The sequence below is a fragment of the Stegostoma tigrinum genome, chromosome 7 (genome assembly GCF_030684315.1).
Source record: "Stegostoma tigrinum isolate sSteTig4 chromosome 7, sSteTig4.hap1, whole genome shotgun sequence".
NCBI classification, from domain to species: Eukaryota; Metazoa; Chordata; class Chondrichthyes; order Orectolobiformes; family Stegostomatidae; genus Stegostoma; species Stegostoma tigrinum.
In genome coordinates, this window is record NC_081360.1 from 39,377,076 (window position 1) to 39,395,197 (window position 18,122).

General features: G+C 40.8%; 1 protein-coding gene across 1 annotated transcript in view; it reads right to left on the minus strand.

Moving 5' to 3' along the window:
• Window positions 1-3,329: 3,329 nt before the first annotated feature.
• Window positions 3,330-18,122, minus strand: part of zc3h15 (zinc finger CCCH-type containing 15) — a 32,163-nt gene continuing 17,370 nt past the window's right edge. The window contains exons 5-10 of the mRNA XM_048534936.2: window positions 13,314-13,399; window positions 10,245-10,424; window positions 9,138-9,284; window positions 8,955-9,053; window positions 8,724-8,877; window positions 3,330-4,241 (exon numbers count right to left, since the gene is read on the minus strand). Coding sequence (XP_048390893.1) covers window positions 4,066-4,241; window positions 8,724-8,877; window positions 8,955-9,053; window positions 9,138-9,284; window positions 10,245-10,424; window positions 13,314-13,399 — 842 coding nt within the window. The 3' untranslated portion in view covers window positions 3,330-4,065. The remainder of the gene's footprint in view (window positions 4,242-8,723; window positions 8,878-8,954; window positions 9,054-9,137; window positions 9,285-10,244; window positions 10,425-13,313; window positions 13,400-18,122) is intronic.

Sequence of the window (18,122 nt, forward strand, 5' to 3'; positions counted from 1 at the left end):
GTTCCATTGTCTAGCAAGACCTCCACAAAAAAAAATTCCATTTGTGGTTGATGAGAGATCGCAATATTGTTACAGCACGTTAGGCGACCATTCAACTCATTATTTCTTCAGGTTCTACAATTGAAAGTGCCATTAGTATCTTCCTGCCTTCTCCCCTTAGCTCTGCATTTTGTTCCTTTGTACTTCTTTAGTTTTTGTTCCTTTTTAATTCTTTGAATACCTCAATTGAATCAGCCTGCATCACAACCTTACGCAGAAGATCATCATGGATAATTTCAAATTGCAAAGAACATACAATGCTATGAAAATTAATGGAGGACAAGATTGCTCATTTCTAAAGATTTCTCAGACCATGCCTTTAAAAAGGCATTAGAATGAAATTAATAAGAAATATAAAAACAGATAACAAGTGGTTCTCCAAACATATACAAAGATAATATCTTATGTCAACATTGGTTTCTGAAAGGATGAGACTGCAGAATTAAGGGGAAGTAAGAAATTGGTGGAGGCTTGGATTAAATATTTTGCCATCATGGTGGAATAGACCTCAAAAGAATAACAGTGGTAAGTGCAGGGAGATGAAAAGCTGATTACAAATATGTGTACACTTATGTGAAACTATGCAATTTTCTTTTGCTATTTTATGAGAAAATTCTGGAATGCATTCAATTAATTTTTAGTGATTTATTTTGACTGGAAACTCCTATTGTTCATCCACTAAATTTGAATCATTCCACATCAGGTTCTTCAATGATTGCATTTTGAAAACAGGATGAGATTTATCACAGATGTCTTAATATAGGTCTTGATATATATATATACACAAATATACAAATGTAGAATCCTTGAACTTCGTGTATCAAGTACCTAACTTGATCTTGAATGTATTCAATGTCCAACCAACACAGCATTCTGTGGTTAATAACTCCAAGGATTATTGACCCTAAGAAGAAATTCCTTTCCATCTCCATCTTAAAATGCAGAATCCTTATCCTGAAACGGTGTCTCAGTTTTAGACACTGCTACAAAGATGAGTACCCCCTCCTTCCAACCTAATATTTCAATGAAATTAAGTCTAACTCTTCTAAACGAATACAAGTTCAACCTTTCCTCAATTTAGGGAAGGGGTGGGAGTCAGTGCATCTTGTAGATAGTGCTGTTACTGAGTATGTGTGGTGGAGGTGCTGAATATTTGTAGATGTGGTGTCAATCTAATGGATTGCTTAATTCTGCATGGTATCAGGCTTCTTGAATGTTGATGGAGCTACACTCATCCAGGGAAACGGGGAGTATTCCATCACACTCCTGACTTATACCTTATAGATGATACGCAGGCTTTGGTGAATCAAGGATATTTTCTATTTGGACATGGATTGCTTTAACATCTTGTGTGTCACGAATTACTATTAACATCGTGCAGTTGTTGGCAACATCCCCACTTTTGACTTTGCAATTGAGGGGAAGTCATTAATAAAGCAGCCAAAGGTGGGCCTAGAACATTTTCCTGAGGAGCTCCTGCATCTGAGGTGACTGACCTCCAATAAATTTACTAACTTTCCTTTGTGCAAAGTATGACTCCAATCAGTGGAGCTCTTTTCTATCGATGAGTTTTGCTAGAGCTCCTTCATGCCACACTTTGTCAAATGCAGCCTTGATGTCACAGGCAACCATTTGCACCTCACCTCTGGAATTCAGCTGTTTCGTGCATGTCTAAACCAAGGCTGTTAAGAGGTCAGGAGCTAAGTGGTCCAGGCAGACAGCAGTTTATTGCTAAACAACTGCTGCTTCACAAGCATCACTGATGACATCTTTCATCTCTTTACCCACAATTGAGATGCATGATGGATGATAACTGGCTGGAATGCATTAGTCCTTTGTGCATAAAAGACATAGTTGGGTAATTTTCAACAGGTAGATGCCAATTTGCAACTGTACTGGAGTAGTTTTGCTTGGGATGTAGCAAGTTCTAGAGAATATCTTTAGTACTGTTGCAGGGTCCACAGCCTTTCCATTATCCAACACCCCCAATTATTTTTTGATAGCATGTACTGCAAACTAAATTGATTAAAGACTGGCAATGATGCTGGGGGCCTCAGGGGAAAGCAGTGATGGATCCAACAGTTGGTTATTCTGGCTGAAGACTATGGCAAATGCTTCAGCCTTATCTTCTGCACTAATGGAAAGGCTTGCAGAGACTCCACCTTCACAGAGTTACTGACTCACCACTATTCGTGACTATACGTGACAGACTGCAGAACTTCGATGGCTTGTAAGCAGTCCTGTTTTGTAGCTTCAGAGTGACAGCTCACTGTCAGATATGCCAGGTACTGCTCACGGCCAGCCTTCCTGCACTGCTCAGTGAACCAGGGTTGATCCTATTCCAGGTGATGGAATAATATGGTGGGCCACAAAGGTTGCAGACTGCAACAATTTGGTCGTGCTGACGGCCACAATGCCCTTATGGACATCTAGTGTTGAGTTCCTTGATTTGTTTCCAGTCTAATTTAGCACTTTGATAATGTCTCAAGATACAATGAAACACATTTACAATATGAAAATGGGACTTTATCTCCATGCGGTCTGTGCAGTGGCCAATTATTGGTAGGGTTATTGATAGACACTTTCACCAGTCTACCTGCTCCAGATGAGGTAAAAATTCCACCCACCACCCCCCACGCCCCAAATGTAGGCTCCTTCACCACTGTCACTGACTTTTATACCCGAGCTCTCTTGCAATGAGGTTCATTAGCTGGAGTGAAGTGCAAAGAATAAACCATAAAACCAATGAAACAGATGCTAACATTATTTTTTTAAAAATGCTGGAAATACAATAGGGGTCCTTCAACTGGGAAAAATCAAAGTTAACAGTTTGGATTTACTTAAAATGCTACAACAGAAATGACAGGATTAGTACACTGGAAGTGAAATCAATTGAGCTTAAAAACCTTCCTTGTTCACTGCTTCCATGAAAATGTTAATGTTTTGCATTTAATGCAACAAGTGCAAAAATCACACTGATCTAAACTTAAAATACTAAACTATTTTTTTTCGTACAAAGTAAACAATTATTTGCTGTCCTTTCAAAGAATTGAAGGAAACACTGAACTAAATTTTATTGCTGCGTTTGGAGAAAGGCACGTCATTTATATTCATAGGCCAGAAACCCCATACTTGACAAATTGCTACGTTTAAACCATGATAACATATTCAATGTTGTGGATCATATGCTTTTTCGGTGTACTATTATTTACAGTTTGTTTTTCTACTATTTTCTAAAATAAAATGCACTATAAAGCAAAGGTGCATGAAAACAACTGATTTATAGAAAAACTAGTTTTTTCAAATACACTTTATTTACAACTTGCACAGACATAAATGCTCATGAAAATTTCAAAAATTGGACAATTGCATCATTCATTTCAAGCAGTTCAATATGTAACAGTGCCAATTTATACTCTTCATTATGAACTCAAACCAGGGCTCAGCAGTGGTGCTTGATGCACTACTTAATGTGGCATTAGGCATTTCAAAACCTGGATCAACCCACTCTAAACATTCCACATAGAAATGATCTTCAGAATGATTGAGTTGAAATGATTAACTGTGTCGCTTTAAGTAAGCAATTCCATATCCTATGTTTTGGTGGTTCAAAACAGCTTTCTTGTCCAAAATTGAGTCCAAAGCATTATTTTTAAAAGAAATAGTTATTGTTCTTCAAAATAAAAATTTACATTTGAGCCATTTAAAATATTTGCTTCCCAAAAGAATAAATAACATTTTAATATTGAATTTCAAAGTTACAGTTGGCAATCCTTTTAAATACTTGCTTACTCACATTTTGGACAATTTTCTAAAGGCAGATCTCAACTATTGGTGGATTACAAGGCAAATGTGTGACCATGGCAAGGGTCAACATACCTTATTTCTGTATTATTTTTTAAAATAGCACAGGAAAGGTCTATGGGGTCAAACATTAAAGAAATCAGAGGGGTGTTTATTTAATGTGAAGTCTTTTGAACTTGAATCTCCAAGTTTGCACTAAACAAGGTTTGCTTCCAAGATTCCTTAATCTTCTAAATCCAAGTCATCTAACTCTTCTTCTAACTCATCAAGATCTTCTCCGGTGAAGAGATTCTCATCTACAGGGACACCATCGATATGACCATCTTCTAGTTCTCCGTCCAGTTTACCATCTTCACTTCCATTAGCAACTCCTCCTGAGGCCTCAGCTAATTTGTTTTCTATTACAGAAGAAACAAATCACAACGTACAAGTGTATCGATGGAGAAAAGCAGCAAATCTTTCGATAGGTGGTAAAGGCAAGAAATTAGTATTGCAACTGGTCATCTTCAAAGACAAATTTAATTATCTAAGTATTCAGAAAATTGGAGGGTTAAACCAACCATAAGGTCTTTTGGGGAAAAAAATACTATGTACATTGATGCATGACATTCTAAAATGCAGTTAAACAAATTTTGTGGTGAAAATTCAATTTCTTGCATAGTTTCTATTAAATCTAATTAAATTTAATAAATATCTTTGCTAATGGAATAAATGCACTCAGCCTAATTTGATTTCAACATTTCACGTTTTTTTTTAAAAGTTTACTTTCCAATAAAACAAAATTGATTTTACTAAAACCAAGAAAATGATTAAGTTATGTCAATTCAATTTAACCCAGCTGTTTCAAAGAATGAGGAATGTAGTACTCTATTTTTTTTCCTGCTCTTCAATTTAAAAGCAATCAAAGGCAGCAATTGCATTAAGAATTTCAAGTAGTTATGATAAGTGTTAAGGTATCTACTGCTTCAGTTGACAAACTGTGGTGAGGAAAAACAGTTCATTCAGTAGTGGGTTAATTTTACGATCCCCCTCTACTGGAACACAAGTTACATGCCCAATAAACATGGAATTCTGTGCCCGAAGCTGACTTGGACTCAAGTAACCTTTGGCAGACTAACAGATTTCTAGCTTATACAGCCAATGATCCTAACTCAGCCAATAATTCGGCACTTCAACAACTACCACCATCTGCCTACCCCAAAACCCCCACCCCTGCCCCCCACCACCACAATCAGTAAACCACAATTTATTCAGTAGGTTACCACGAACATTTTAAATCAAGCCATTAAACCGTAAAACCACAAAAACTTTAAATCGCAAGTTTATAAAATATTAAAGGTGATGTGGCAAAAGGATATTTAGCCCAGATGACTGCAGGACCAGTATAGGCCCAGTATTTGGCCCTTTGAGCTTGCTGCATTAAGATCTGATTCATCTGGTTGCCACCTCAGCTCCACCTTCCTGTCTGCACTCCAAAACACTCAAATCCTTTGACTCAAAAAGTCTAACTCAAGCTTGGATAAACTTAAGATCCAGCCTCCATTACCTTCTGGGGAACAGAATTCCAATTTTTAAACAAGCGTCATCTGCTGCATAAGAGATGCATCTCATTTTTAAGTGTGTCCTTTCGTTTCAGTCTCTTTCACAAGATGAAATATCAACCCGGTATCCACCCTATCCAATCTCCATAAGATCTTCAATATAATAAAAAAAAGAACTGAGAACACTGGAGATCTGAAAACAAAAACAAATGCTGCTGGACCTGCTTCAGCAATTTCTCTTTTCATTTGATTGACTTATTGCTGTCACATGCACCAAGATAGTGACCTTGTCTTGCATGCTATACAGGCAGATCATACTGTACAAAGTGCATCAGGGCAGCAGAACAGAGTGCAGAATATAGTGTTACAGCTACAGACAAGGTGCAGACACAGCAGTAGCAATGGGGCTTAACATTTGAAAGGTCTGTTCAAATGTCTGATAACAGCAAGGAGGAAGCTGTTCAAATCTGTTCATGTGTATTCAGATTTTGATATCCTCTACCTGACAGAAGAGGGCGGAAGAGTACAACCGAGATGGGATCTTTGCTAACGTTGGCTGCTTTCCCGAGGCAGCCGGAAGTATATACCGAAACTTCAATACACTTCAACGAGATCACCTTCTGTTTCCCAAACTCCAATAAATAAGCTTAGCCTGTTCAACCTTTCATCATAAAATTATTCCTTCTTCCCATGAATGAAGAGTGTAAATCCTCTGAACTGCTACTATTGAAACTGTATATTTTTCAAAAATAAAACCATAATTGTATAGAGTATTCTAGAAGTGGTCTCACCAAAACTCAAGCTGCAGTAAAACTTTTATATTTACATCTCCCTTTCAATAAATATTTTATTTACCAAATTATTTGATATAGCTACATAGTAACTTTGTGTTTGATGTATCAGTTCACTCAGATCCCTCTGTACCATAGCAAACTTACCTTCCAACCGATCTTGGTACCATTAGCAAATCTAGTTATCATATACATTTGGACCATTATCTAAACCATGGATAGATTGTAAATATCTGAAGGCCAAGCACTGATCCCTGTGGTACTTCACTGGTGTCAACTTACCAATTTGAATCAGATCTACTTATCCCTTCTGTCACCTGTTAGTTAAGCAGCCCTTTATCCACATTATATTACCAGCTATACCATCAATTCTTTGTGCAACATCTCAATGTGGCAACTTACTAATTGCCTTTTGGGAGTTCAAGTACACCATATCCACTATTACTCCTCTATTCATGTCAATGTTACTTTGTCAAAAATGTTCTGATTGTTTAAATTGTGATATTCTAAGCATTTTGCTCTAATCTCCTAAAAATGGATTCTGGAACATTCTCCACTACAGATGTTAGGCTCTCTCATTAATGTTGTCTTTCAAGTCAAAAGAAAATAAGCAAAGGCAATACTCTAGCAACTTTTATATTGATATCTTAGCACAATTCTATTAAACTGTAGTGGTGACAAATAACTGACTACACTACTAAATTATCTCCTGTATTTAGTAGATTGACCATGATTGCTCCTCTTCGTTTATTTCATATCAAACTTCATCACATCCGATTGCAATTCATACATCAAAACAGTGACTGCTCTTGCTACATTACACATGTGCATACACATACCTGCCTCGAGTTCAACAAATAATCCTGGGTTTGTACCTTTCTCATCTATATGGCAATCTATTGTGCACCCTTCATTAAAGTCAATCAAATTCAAAGCTCTGCTGCCTTGTTCTACCCAACTTTCCTACAACTCCCATCCTTACTGAACTCCACTATCAAACCATATCACATGAATCCTCTCCGAAATTTTTAAATGTGCCCATCATCTTACCCTATTTAATGAATGAAAATTACTTCACTTCTGGGTGTGTGTTAACTTGTGCAACATTGTGTTTTCACTGGTGCTTTTTTTGGCCACACAAACTCAGTTCATACTCTTAGAATTAAACATATCAACTTATTTTTCATTTAATACTTCTAACTCTACAACTTTAATCAATTATTTAATCTTTTCTTTTTCCACATTCCACCATATCCCTTAACTCCTGAATCTCAAGAATTAAAATTTGTGTTTTCTGTGCCAAAAGCCTGACAGTCAAACTACTGATTTGGGTTTGAGAAAATGCAATTTTCTGACAGTATGAGATAGCTAGTGACCTTTGACAGCTAAGATAAACAGGATTGTGCTATTCTAACATTTCTTCATCTGCTTTTAACCTTGTTTAAGTGTACAATGAACACTCAGTAATGTAGAGAAGTAATGCATCATTTAGTCGAAAAATCAATCATACAGAGAACCTCCTGGTTAATACCTGGGAACTTCCCACTGATCTACCTTGTGTATAATTTACATAGGATTGCTTTTAATGCAAAACAAACAATGTTGCTACTTCCAAGTATATTTTACCTTAATCTACTTACTTTTGAAGCACAATCATTAAAACACTCCTTCACGGTTATGGGGCAGAATGAGTTCTAAATCCCGAAATTGCGGGCTGAATAGCCTACATCTGTGCCTATCCATTCTATGATTAGAATTGTATTATGTATGTTTCTTTAAAATCTACCCCTACAAGCTATCCAGCCAAAAGCAAGATGGTATATTAATTATCAGTGTCTTATGAAATAGTTTCATAACAATACAATTATTCATAGTTTCAGATCAATATTCTTAAGAAGAAAAGTTGGCATTGGTACTATATCACCCCTGGCTCAGTTGATAGAATTCAAGAGTTACAAGGTTCCAGATTCAAAACCACTTCAGATCTTGTGCACAAATCCAAAAGCACAAAACCTGTCACGCTGGTGCAGTACTGCATTGACAGAGGTGCTTTTTTGTTGGATAAGATGTTAAAGTCCCCATCTACCCATTTAAGTAAATGTCAAAGGTTCTTAGAACACCAACGGAGTTACTGGTGTTACACTGGCCAATATTTATCCTTCAATCAATATCTCAAAAGTTTAATTGATCATAATCACCCTGCTGCCTGTGAGCATACTGACTGTTTGTCTTCACTGAGCACATATCATTGGCTCCAAAACACTAAGTGGTCAAATGCTCATGCAAAATGTTATAAATGTAAGTCTTTTACAGGAAGTCAATTATATGGAACAAAAAGATATACCCAATTCAATATAAATGATGAAGAAACTAAAGGTTAAACTACTTCATATGAATTATCATAACATATAATTCAAATTACCATGAAATTCCAGAATTTCAGCTAGGAAAAGTTATGATAAGCTAACTCTGCTCATTTTCACTTGTTTTTCCAGGTGCTCTCCAAATAAGTCATTTAAAACACAAAAATACTCTGGACTCCACTTACCATCAGTATCATTGGAAATTTCTTTAGGTAAATTTGCAGAGTGTGTTGCACCCATCCGTTCATTTCCAGTTGACACTGTAATACCAGTATTATTTATCTCTATTGGCACAAATCGGGAAACGTCAATGTCATTGACTTGTACTGTTTCTTCAACCTGAAATTGAGAGAGTCAGTCAAAAAATTTATAATGACAGTAAAACAGAAATAGCTATTTTGTGCATTTGGAATTACCTCTTCGCCTTGTTCTTGTAGGTACTGTGTTTCATCTGCTTCTTCGTCATCAGCACTAATCAAATCAGGTCTGAATTCAAAGACTTCTCGACCACTCACCTACAAAAGGACAGTAGGTTGATAACTAAGCACCTTTTGTATTTACCATTTCACTAAATGATAAAGAACAAAAAGATTACATACACCAAAGGCTTTGCCAGCATTAAAATCTGCTTTTCTCTTTTCTAGTTCTTGCAGCTTTTTTTCAGACTTTTCCTGTCTCTTCCTTTTCTTCCACTCCAAGAAGGTTTCTAGGGTAATTCTGGTTACATCCGGTCCCAAGGCAGCTCGCTTAAAATTTAAAGACAACAATCATTTACTCTTTTGTTAGTGAGTAAGAGGTGTAGTTTGGCCTTGTTACGAAGCCAAGAATTCAAAACTCAATATAACAGAACCTACTGCAATTCAATGAACATACCCAGTAGATTTTTAAACATCCAGCGTCACCATGTGGTCACAACATGTAGTGCAATTGTGCTTTGAACGGGAATAATAAAAGCTCAAGGTACGTACAGATCATTGTATTTTTAATTTATCTTGATATTTAGGTTTTCTGAGCATAAAGTAAAAACAAAATATACCTCGTAACAAATTGAAACTTTAAGTACTGAAAAATGTTTGTGCATGTGTCACTGGCAATTTAGGCAAGGACATATCTATTGTGACATCCTAGTTAGTTTAGGCATTTTGGGCTCCCAAGCTTCTTGTGCTTCTAGGATGCTCTTTGAGGGATTCTCTCTTGTTGGGGAAAAAGCACGAGTGGCAATATATGTGCAATTCAGTATGCTCTGTGGCTAGGAGGAAACTTGGAGCTGATGGCGTTCCATGATGTCACTTCTAATGGTATTTCAGGTTGGTAAGGGAGGCACTGGCAAAGTAATCTTTGAAAGTCACTGTAGTGCATTGTGCAATATCCATACACAACTACATACTTCTCTTGCCAATGCAGAGTCTGCTGCCAGCAGTATCAAAAAATCATTGTCCCGGAAGGTGGCTGGCTTGCCGAGTGTTATTCTGGCAGCATTAATACCATCGTACTCCTTTCTTAGGCTTTCTAAATGGTGGGAGATTCCAAAGAGCACTGGCTCAAAACCTTTATGGAATATTAACGATAAGAAATATCACAGATACTGAAGAGAGAGGATACGCCACAGATAAATATACATCCAAATATACATAAATAAGTGAAGTCTTCATGAGTGTCAAAAAGGTAATGACAAGTATAAGTAATAGACAAAGCTCTTCCATTACCTCTTTTTCTATTAAATCTTCGAGTGAAATTTCTTCCTTTACTTCTTTTTTCTGGTCTTTTTTCAATACAAAGCCTGGTGGTAAGGCATGGCGGTACATACACGTGTCTCCTCCTCCAGGACAGACCCAGAACCAGCCGTATTTGTTATTCTCTATGGCTTCAAGGAAATGTTTACATACCTAGCAATCGAAAAGACAAAGATCTAATCAAATCTTATGATACAAGCCAACTTGCTGAAGACTAACTCTATTCCTTTCCAAAATATGATAAAGTACATAATCTTTCCCAACTTGAGTTGCATATAAAAATTTCTACTCCAAGACAATTAAAATGTGTTTGCTGTATTAAGCATTGATAAATTCTCCCTCCTTTGGAATGGAACCAGTACTGAAGTGGAAGAGAAGAGAGACTGGGGACAAATAGAAGCAACTTACTCACGATGGTGGCACTCAACACTAAGCTTTACTGAAATGTTAAGTCGTCAGTTTTCTTATTTTCCTTCCCAAGGAAGGGATTACCACCAGATCCTTCTACAGTATCTGCAAAAATAGTAATTATTTTAATTCTTCAAAGTTTATGCAGCTTTGAAGTTATACAACCAATCCAAGCCTGAAACTGTTAAGACTAACCATATATGTACAGACACTCATTTCCAGGAGGGTTGATGTTCTTCAAAGTAGGAACATGTGGGCAAACGTAACAAGTAGCTCTGCATAGCTAAGACGAGCTAACTTTGGTCACAACAAGCATGAGACACCTCCTGGTTTGATACCAATACTACTCACTGAATGTTCACCAAATCACTCGCTTTTCTGTCGGGAGCTTCCAATCATCACTAGTGTGATAGGGATAAGAGTCTGTATCATGACATGTCAGGGGTGCTCTGCCCACAGGCAAATCCTTGACGCACTGTTCTCTGAAGCTTCATACTGAGCAATTTTCATCAGCAATAGTTCGCCACACTGCTTCCCACACTCAGGTAAGTGAGGGATCACATCTCAAGTCTAACTCAACCAAACTGGAATGGAAACCCTGCTGTTACTATAATCTGAAACACTTGCCAGCCATTTAGCCAAATGAGCCAACTGAGCCTGAAAGTCCTCAGATGGTTCAAAAGAAGTGGACGTTGGTACCTAAAAACAGGATGCCTGTTTGTCATTGAACTCCAGTGATCAAGACAGGTAACATCAAACCTGATGCATTGACCTCATCTACGTGATTGTTTAGCAGAGTTGGTCCACTTTGGCTGCTATCCACTCCAAACATCACTGCAACCAGCTAGGACAGTCAGCACTGTTCACAGGCCAGGCAAACGCCGCTAGTCTGCTCTTTCAAAAGACACAGTAAACAAGATCTCCATGCAGTTAAATCATAGCAAATTGAACACTAAAGCAGAGAGGATTCCGAGGTGACAAGATGTGGCATTTTTATTTGGCTGTGTGGGGGAGAAAAGGGAGGAGGGGGATAAGAGAAAAAAAGAAAGAGGTGAAGAAAAAGAAAGGAAGAGGAGTTCATTTATGGATTTGAACAAGTGACCAAGACAGTAAACACCTTGTTCCTGGATCTAAGGATCTGCCAGCACGGTCACATGAAGACCAACAATTCTTGTTGGTGTTCAACAACAGTTACTGCAACTTAACATGGTATTTTCTCACCAGACCACCGTCGTCACCTACTTTGCAGTGCGCCTCAGACCCAATCAGCATCCTCCTACCTGCACCATTAGCATTCTTTCTCACTCTCCCTATCAAGCGCTCTTCCATTAGCACTCAGAACTTGCAGTGACAGTCAATCTAACCTGTCTACTAACAATCCACCTGGCACTGCTCCCATATACTTCTAGCTACCCAGCTTTGCTGGCACATTAACCGAATAAAATGTAAAAACCACTGACCATCATACAACACTAACTATCACCCTTCCTTCTAGTGACATAAGTTCATCGCTACCTCAAGGGAAATAAATGACAGCTCAGCAAATGAACCTCACATCATATAGATGAAAAACAAATAGAAAAGCAGAACTGGCAGCAGACACAAAGTCATATGTATTTCCTGAGGGGCGAGGAGATATGCTTCCAAACCATAGAACTGTAATAATTGGGACACCACATCCTGCATGTTCAAAGCAATCTTGAATGCTCACAGTATGATCTGCTTTATGTCCCTTCTCCACAGCCAGGGCCTCATCCTACTATTTGATATGATGAGAAAATTGCTGATTGTATGACCTGGAGTTCCAGTTTCATGGCAATGAAGAACTGCTGACAACCCAAGCACAGTCCAGGCAGCAGAATGAGGGGGAACAGCACAGTACTAATGAAAATGCCTTGAAATGGATCTGATCCCTCGCTACCAGTTGGATATTGGCACCATGCATATCTTGGTTGAGTGTGCAGCTCTGTCACCATTAAGTATTGTTCTTTAGCCAGCCCATTGGTGAAAACAATTGTAGGTGAATATTGCTGCACAGAACTGATTTAAAGATTTCAACGGGGCAGTGCACACTAAGATGTTGGTGTATGAGTTGGCCTGCAGACTACAGAACGGATTCCAATTTGACAAAGGCTACAGCAGACAGCGTGTTCTCTTCAAAACGCCTGCTCCATCTGCCTACATCCTTCAGATTTAAAGACATATCCACCACTGTCCCCATATTTGTTGCAGCCTGGGCACTGACTGGTTACTTAACCTTTTAACCACCTGATTGTTACAATATCCTTTTCATCCTCAAAACAGAATTCAGTAACACTGGTAAAACTAGAAAATCTTCATATCTTCAAAACAGCTCAAAGTACTTCAGCATTGCAATAAAATTTCTAACAAATCTTCTGCAGTTTGGATGCATTATCCTTTAATTAAAATGGCAATGTTGCAGTAGAACAAATACTGTCTATGCTGGCTGCACTTGTACAAAAATTTAAATTGTGTCACAACAGTAAATTAGACTGTGCAGCATTACAATGATTCAAAATCTGCCAGCACACAGGGATACAATATTGAGTGCCTCTGAAATCAGTAATAGGCCTCTACATCAGTGCACAAAAGGCTTCCTTATAATGTACTTACTATGACAGTTTTCTTCTGTTCTGAATCACCATGCTTTTTTTGTACAACTTCTTCCAGCTTTCTCACATCCCAATTTTCCATTGTGTCTGAGAAAGAATATCAATATTCTATTTCAATTAGATAAACTGTTAATTGCACAGTGCACTTCAAATAGTGATGGAGCACTGTTCAAAACTTGATTTCAGTGAAATGTAGAAAATGGAAAATCAAGTACCTTCTTTGGAATTTGATGCAGCAAGACTCTAACTACACAACAGAAAGTCATTTTGGGTTTTAAAAAACCCCTGCATGCTTGGGAATGTGATTGTCACTGGCTAGGCCAGAGATTATTGCCCATCACTAACTGCTCTGGAAACTGGGTGATATATTTCATTAGCAATGGGGGGGGGTGGGGGAGGTAGATAGAAGATGGATAAAGGAGAAGATAGACAGGTCAAAGAGGCAGGGATGGAGCCAGTAAAAGGAGAGTGTAGGTGGGGAGTTAGGGAGGGGATATGTCAGTCCAGAGAGGACAGACAGGTCAAGGAGGTGGGATGAGATTGGTGGGTAGGAGATGGGGATGGGGCTTGAAGTGGGAGGAATGGTGAGGGAGGTGGGGACTGGCTGGGCTGGTTTTGGGGATGTGGTTATGGGAGGGGAAGTTTGAAGCTTGTGAAGTCCACATTGATACCCTTGGGCTGCAGGGTCCCCATGCAAAATATGAGATGCTGTTCCTGCAGCTTTCAGGTGGCATTACTGTGGCAATGCAAGAGGCCCAGGATGGACATGCTCTGAGAAGTGGGAGGGGGAGTTGAAATGGTTCGCGACTGGGAGGTGCAGTTGTTTGTTGTGAACTGAGTGTAGGTGTTCCGCAAATCGGTCCCCAAATCTCTGCTTGGTTTCCCCGATGTTGAGGAGGCCACATTAGCAGATATGCAGGTGAACATCTGTTTGATGTGGAAGGTCTTAGTGCCTGGGATTGGGGGTGGGGGCGGGTGGGGAGAGGAGATGTAGGGACAGCTGTAGCACTTGCTTTGGTTGCAGGGAAAAGTGCCGGGGGTGGATGGCTGAGTGGTCAAGAGTGTCACGGAGAGTGTGGTCCCTCCGGAAAGCAGATAAAGATGGGGAAGAAAAAAAAATGCCCGTGGTAGTGGGGTCAGATTGCAGATGGCGGAAACGTCAGAAGATGATGAGTTGGATCTGGAGGTTGGTGGGGTGGTACTTGATGACGAGGGGGATTCGGTTTTCGGGGAGGGGATGTGAGGGATGAGTTGTGGGAAATGTGGGAGACAGCGTCGAAGGCATTTTCGACCACTGTGAGGGGAAGATGCAGTCCTTGACAAAAAAAAAGGACTTCGGGGATGTCCGGGAGTGGGATGCCTCATCTCGGGACCAGATGCAGCGGAGGCGAAGGAATTGGGAATAGGAGATGGCCTTTTTGCAGGAGGGTGGGTGAAAGGTGATGTATTCTAGGTAATTGTGGGAATCGGTAGGTTTGAAATGGATAATCGGTTTCCAGGTGGATGCCAGAGATGGAAGACAGAGAGGTATCAGATGGTCCAGGTGAACTTAAGGTTGGGGTGGAAGGTGTTAGAGAAGTGGATGAACTGTTCGGGCTCCTCATGAGAGCACGTGAACATCTGTTTGATGTGGAAGGTCTTCTTAGGGCCTGGGATGGAGGGGAGGTGTAGGGATATGCACATCTGCTAATGCAGTATACTGTATCCGCTGTTCCCGTTGTGGCCTCCTCTACATTGGGGAAACCAAGCAGAGGCTTGGGGACCGCTTTGCGGAACACCTATGCTCGGTTCGCAGCAAACAACTGCACCTCCCAGTCGCGAACCATTTCAACACCCCCTCCCACTCCTTGGATGATATGTCCATCCTGGGCCTCCTGCACTGCCACAATGATGCTGGATCTCAAGTCAAACGTCAGTTAGACTGGAGAAGCAAGGCAGACTTTGTTTCTTGAGAACATTTGGGGTTCAGACTGCATTTTATAAAAATGAATATAGTTTTTAAAAAAATTCAGACCAACTGCTTCAAGTTATATTACCCTTGTCCCGTAACATTACTACTCTGCTATTGTTTTTAGTCATTGAGTTAAAATCAAGTATTCCATTACTGCAGGCCATAAACAATTTGAAATCAAGTACTTCACTAAATATTCATGCTACAAACAAGGAGTACTGCAATAACTTAACTATAAGAAACTGAAAGAAAGCACTGCTCTTGCTGTTATTAGAAATATAAAATTTAAAAAGTGTGGAGTCTTATTTAGGGTAAGAATCAAATAATAGTGGTCAACATGAACTGATCCTAAATCAGGTTCGATAAACCAGAGGAAGCTTGCCCACCATGAGATCAGTAAGGCCCAGGCTGATGTATTAGGAAGAACCTGTAAGACATTCAAACTAGTAAACAATGGCCAGAGCAGTTGTACGAAGCAGGATTGATTGTGTGTGTTCAGGTGATTTTAGGAATGAAAAACTTAATGAACAGTTGTAACTGTCTGGTTAATTCTAAGGTGCAACAGAAGGGGGACTCAGCAGACAGTTAATAAACATTCCTGTCCGAGTACAAGGCAAGTTGCTGTGAGTGGCTCTGAAGGGAAACTGGCCAGATAAAGCCATTATGGTGATACAATGTGAGGCTGGATGAACACAGCAGTCCAAGCAGCATCTCAGGAGCACAAAAACTGACGTTTCGGGCCTAGACCCTTCATCAGAGAGGGGGATGGGGAGGGGATTCTGGAATAAATAGGGAGAGAGGGGGAGGTGGACCGAAGATGGAGAGGCAAGAGGATAGGTGGAGAGAGCATAGGTGGGGAGGTAGGGAGGGGATAGGTCAGTCCAGGGAAGACGGACAGGTCAAGGAGGTGGGATGAGGTTAGTAGGTGGATGGGGGTGCGGCTTGGGGTGGGAGGAAGGGATGGGTGAAAGGAAGAACAGGTTAGGGAGGCAGAGACAGGTTGGACTGGTTTTGGGATGCAGTGGGTGGAGGGGAAGAGCTGGGCTGGTTGTGTGGTGAAGTGGGGGGAGGGGACGAACTGGGCTGGTTTAGGGATGCGGTGGGGGAAGGGGAGATTTTGAAACTGGTGAAGTCCACATTGATACCATTGGGCTGCAGGGTTCCCAGGTGGAATATGAGTTGCTGTTCCTGCAACCTTCAGGTGGCATCAGTGTGGCACTGCAGGAGGCCCATGATGGACATGTCATCTAAAGAATGGGAGGGGGAGTGGAAATGGTTTGCGACTGGGAGGTGCAGTTGTTTGTTGCGAACTGAGCGGAGGTGTTCTGCAAAGCGGTCCCCAAGCCTCCGCTTGGTTTCCCCAATGTAGAGGAAGCCACACCGGGTACAATGGATGCAGTATACCACATTGGCAGATGTTCAGGTGAACCTCTGCTTAATGTGGAATGTCATCTTGGGGCCTGGGATAGGGGTGAGGGAGGTGGTGTGGGGGCAAGTGTAGCATTTCCTGCGGGTGCAGGGGAGGGTGCCGGGTGTGGTGGGGTTGGAGGGCAGTGTGGAGCGAACAAGGGAGTCACGGAGAGAGTGGTCTCTCCGGAAGGCAGACAGGGGTGGGGATGGAAAAATGTGTTGGGTGGTGGGGTCGGATTGTAGATGGCTGAAGTGTCGGAGGATGATGCATTGTATCCGGAGGTTGGTGGGATGGTGTGTGAGAACGAGGGGGATCCTCTTGGGGCGGATGTGGCGGGGGCGGGGTGTGAGGGATGTGTTGCGGGAAATACGGGAGACGCGGTCAAGGGCGTTCTCGATCACTGTGGGGGGAAAGTTGCGGTCCTTGAAGAACTTGGGCATCTGGGATGTGCGGGAGTGGAATGTCTTATCGTGGGAGCAGATGCGGCGGCGGCGGAGGAATTGGGAATAGGGGGATGGAATTTTTGCAGGAGGGTGGGTGGGACGAGGTGTATTCTAGGTAGCTGTGGGAGTCGGTGGGCTTGAAATGGACATCAGTTACAAGCTGGTTGCCTGAGATGGAGACTGAGAGGTCCAGGAAGGTGAGGGATGTGCTGGAGATGGCCCAGGTGAACTGAAGGTTGGGGTGGAAGGTGTTGGTGAAGTGGATGAACTGTTTGAGCTCCTCTGGGGAGCAAGAGGCGGCGCCGATACAGTCATCAATGTACCGGAGGAAGAGGTGGGGTTTGGGGCCTGTGTAGGTGCGGAAGAGGGGCTGTTCCACATTACCTACAACGAGGCAGGCATAGCTGGGGCCCATGCGGGTGCCCATGGCCACCCCCTTAGTCTGTAGGAAGTGGGATGCCATTATGGTATTGGCTGACAACGTTAAGCTGTCTAAGAATCCGCAGGGCAGGAGAGCGAACAAAAATGAGCAGCTCGTTTTTATTGTTCACCAAACAGAACATGGGTGGGCCTGGGGCAGAAAGGAACACTAGTCTCTCTGGTTCACCATGCAGAATGTGGACTGGAGCTTGCACTGAGAATGAAAAAAAAAATTGATGAGAACCTAGAAGATTCACCTGGCTTTGACTAGGATAACAGACACCATGAAAGTCAGTAAGGAAGTTTAGAAGTTTTCTGGCTGGAAAGAGAAACAAAAACCATCAAGATTTGAAAATAGCTTTGGACCAGCTCCTGGAGAATTGAGTAAAATATAACTGGACCGGACCACTTTTTGGGTCATTTCACAATTAAGACAAGACATTTTCTGAAGTTCAGCATATAAATGATCTAAAGTACGTGAAATCTTGTCAAGTGAGCCTTCCAGTCAGTCAGTCATTAAAAGGTCATACACTTGAGTTATCAATTCATCGAAATTGTACTGTGCAACTTAACTTTAAATTGCCT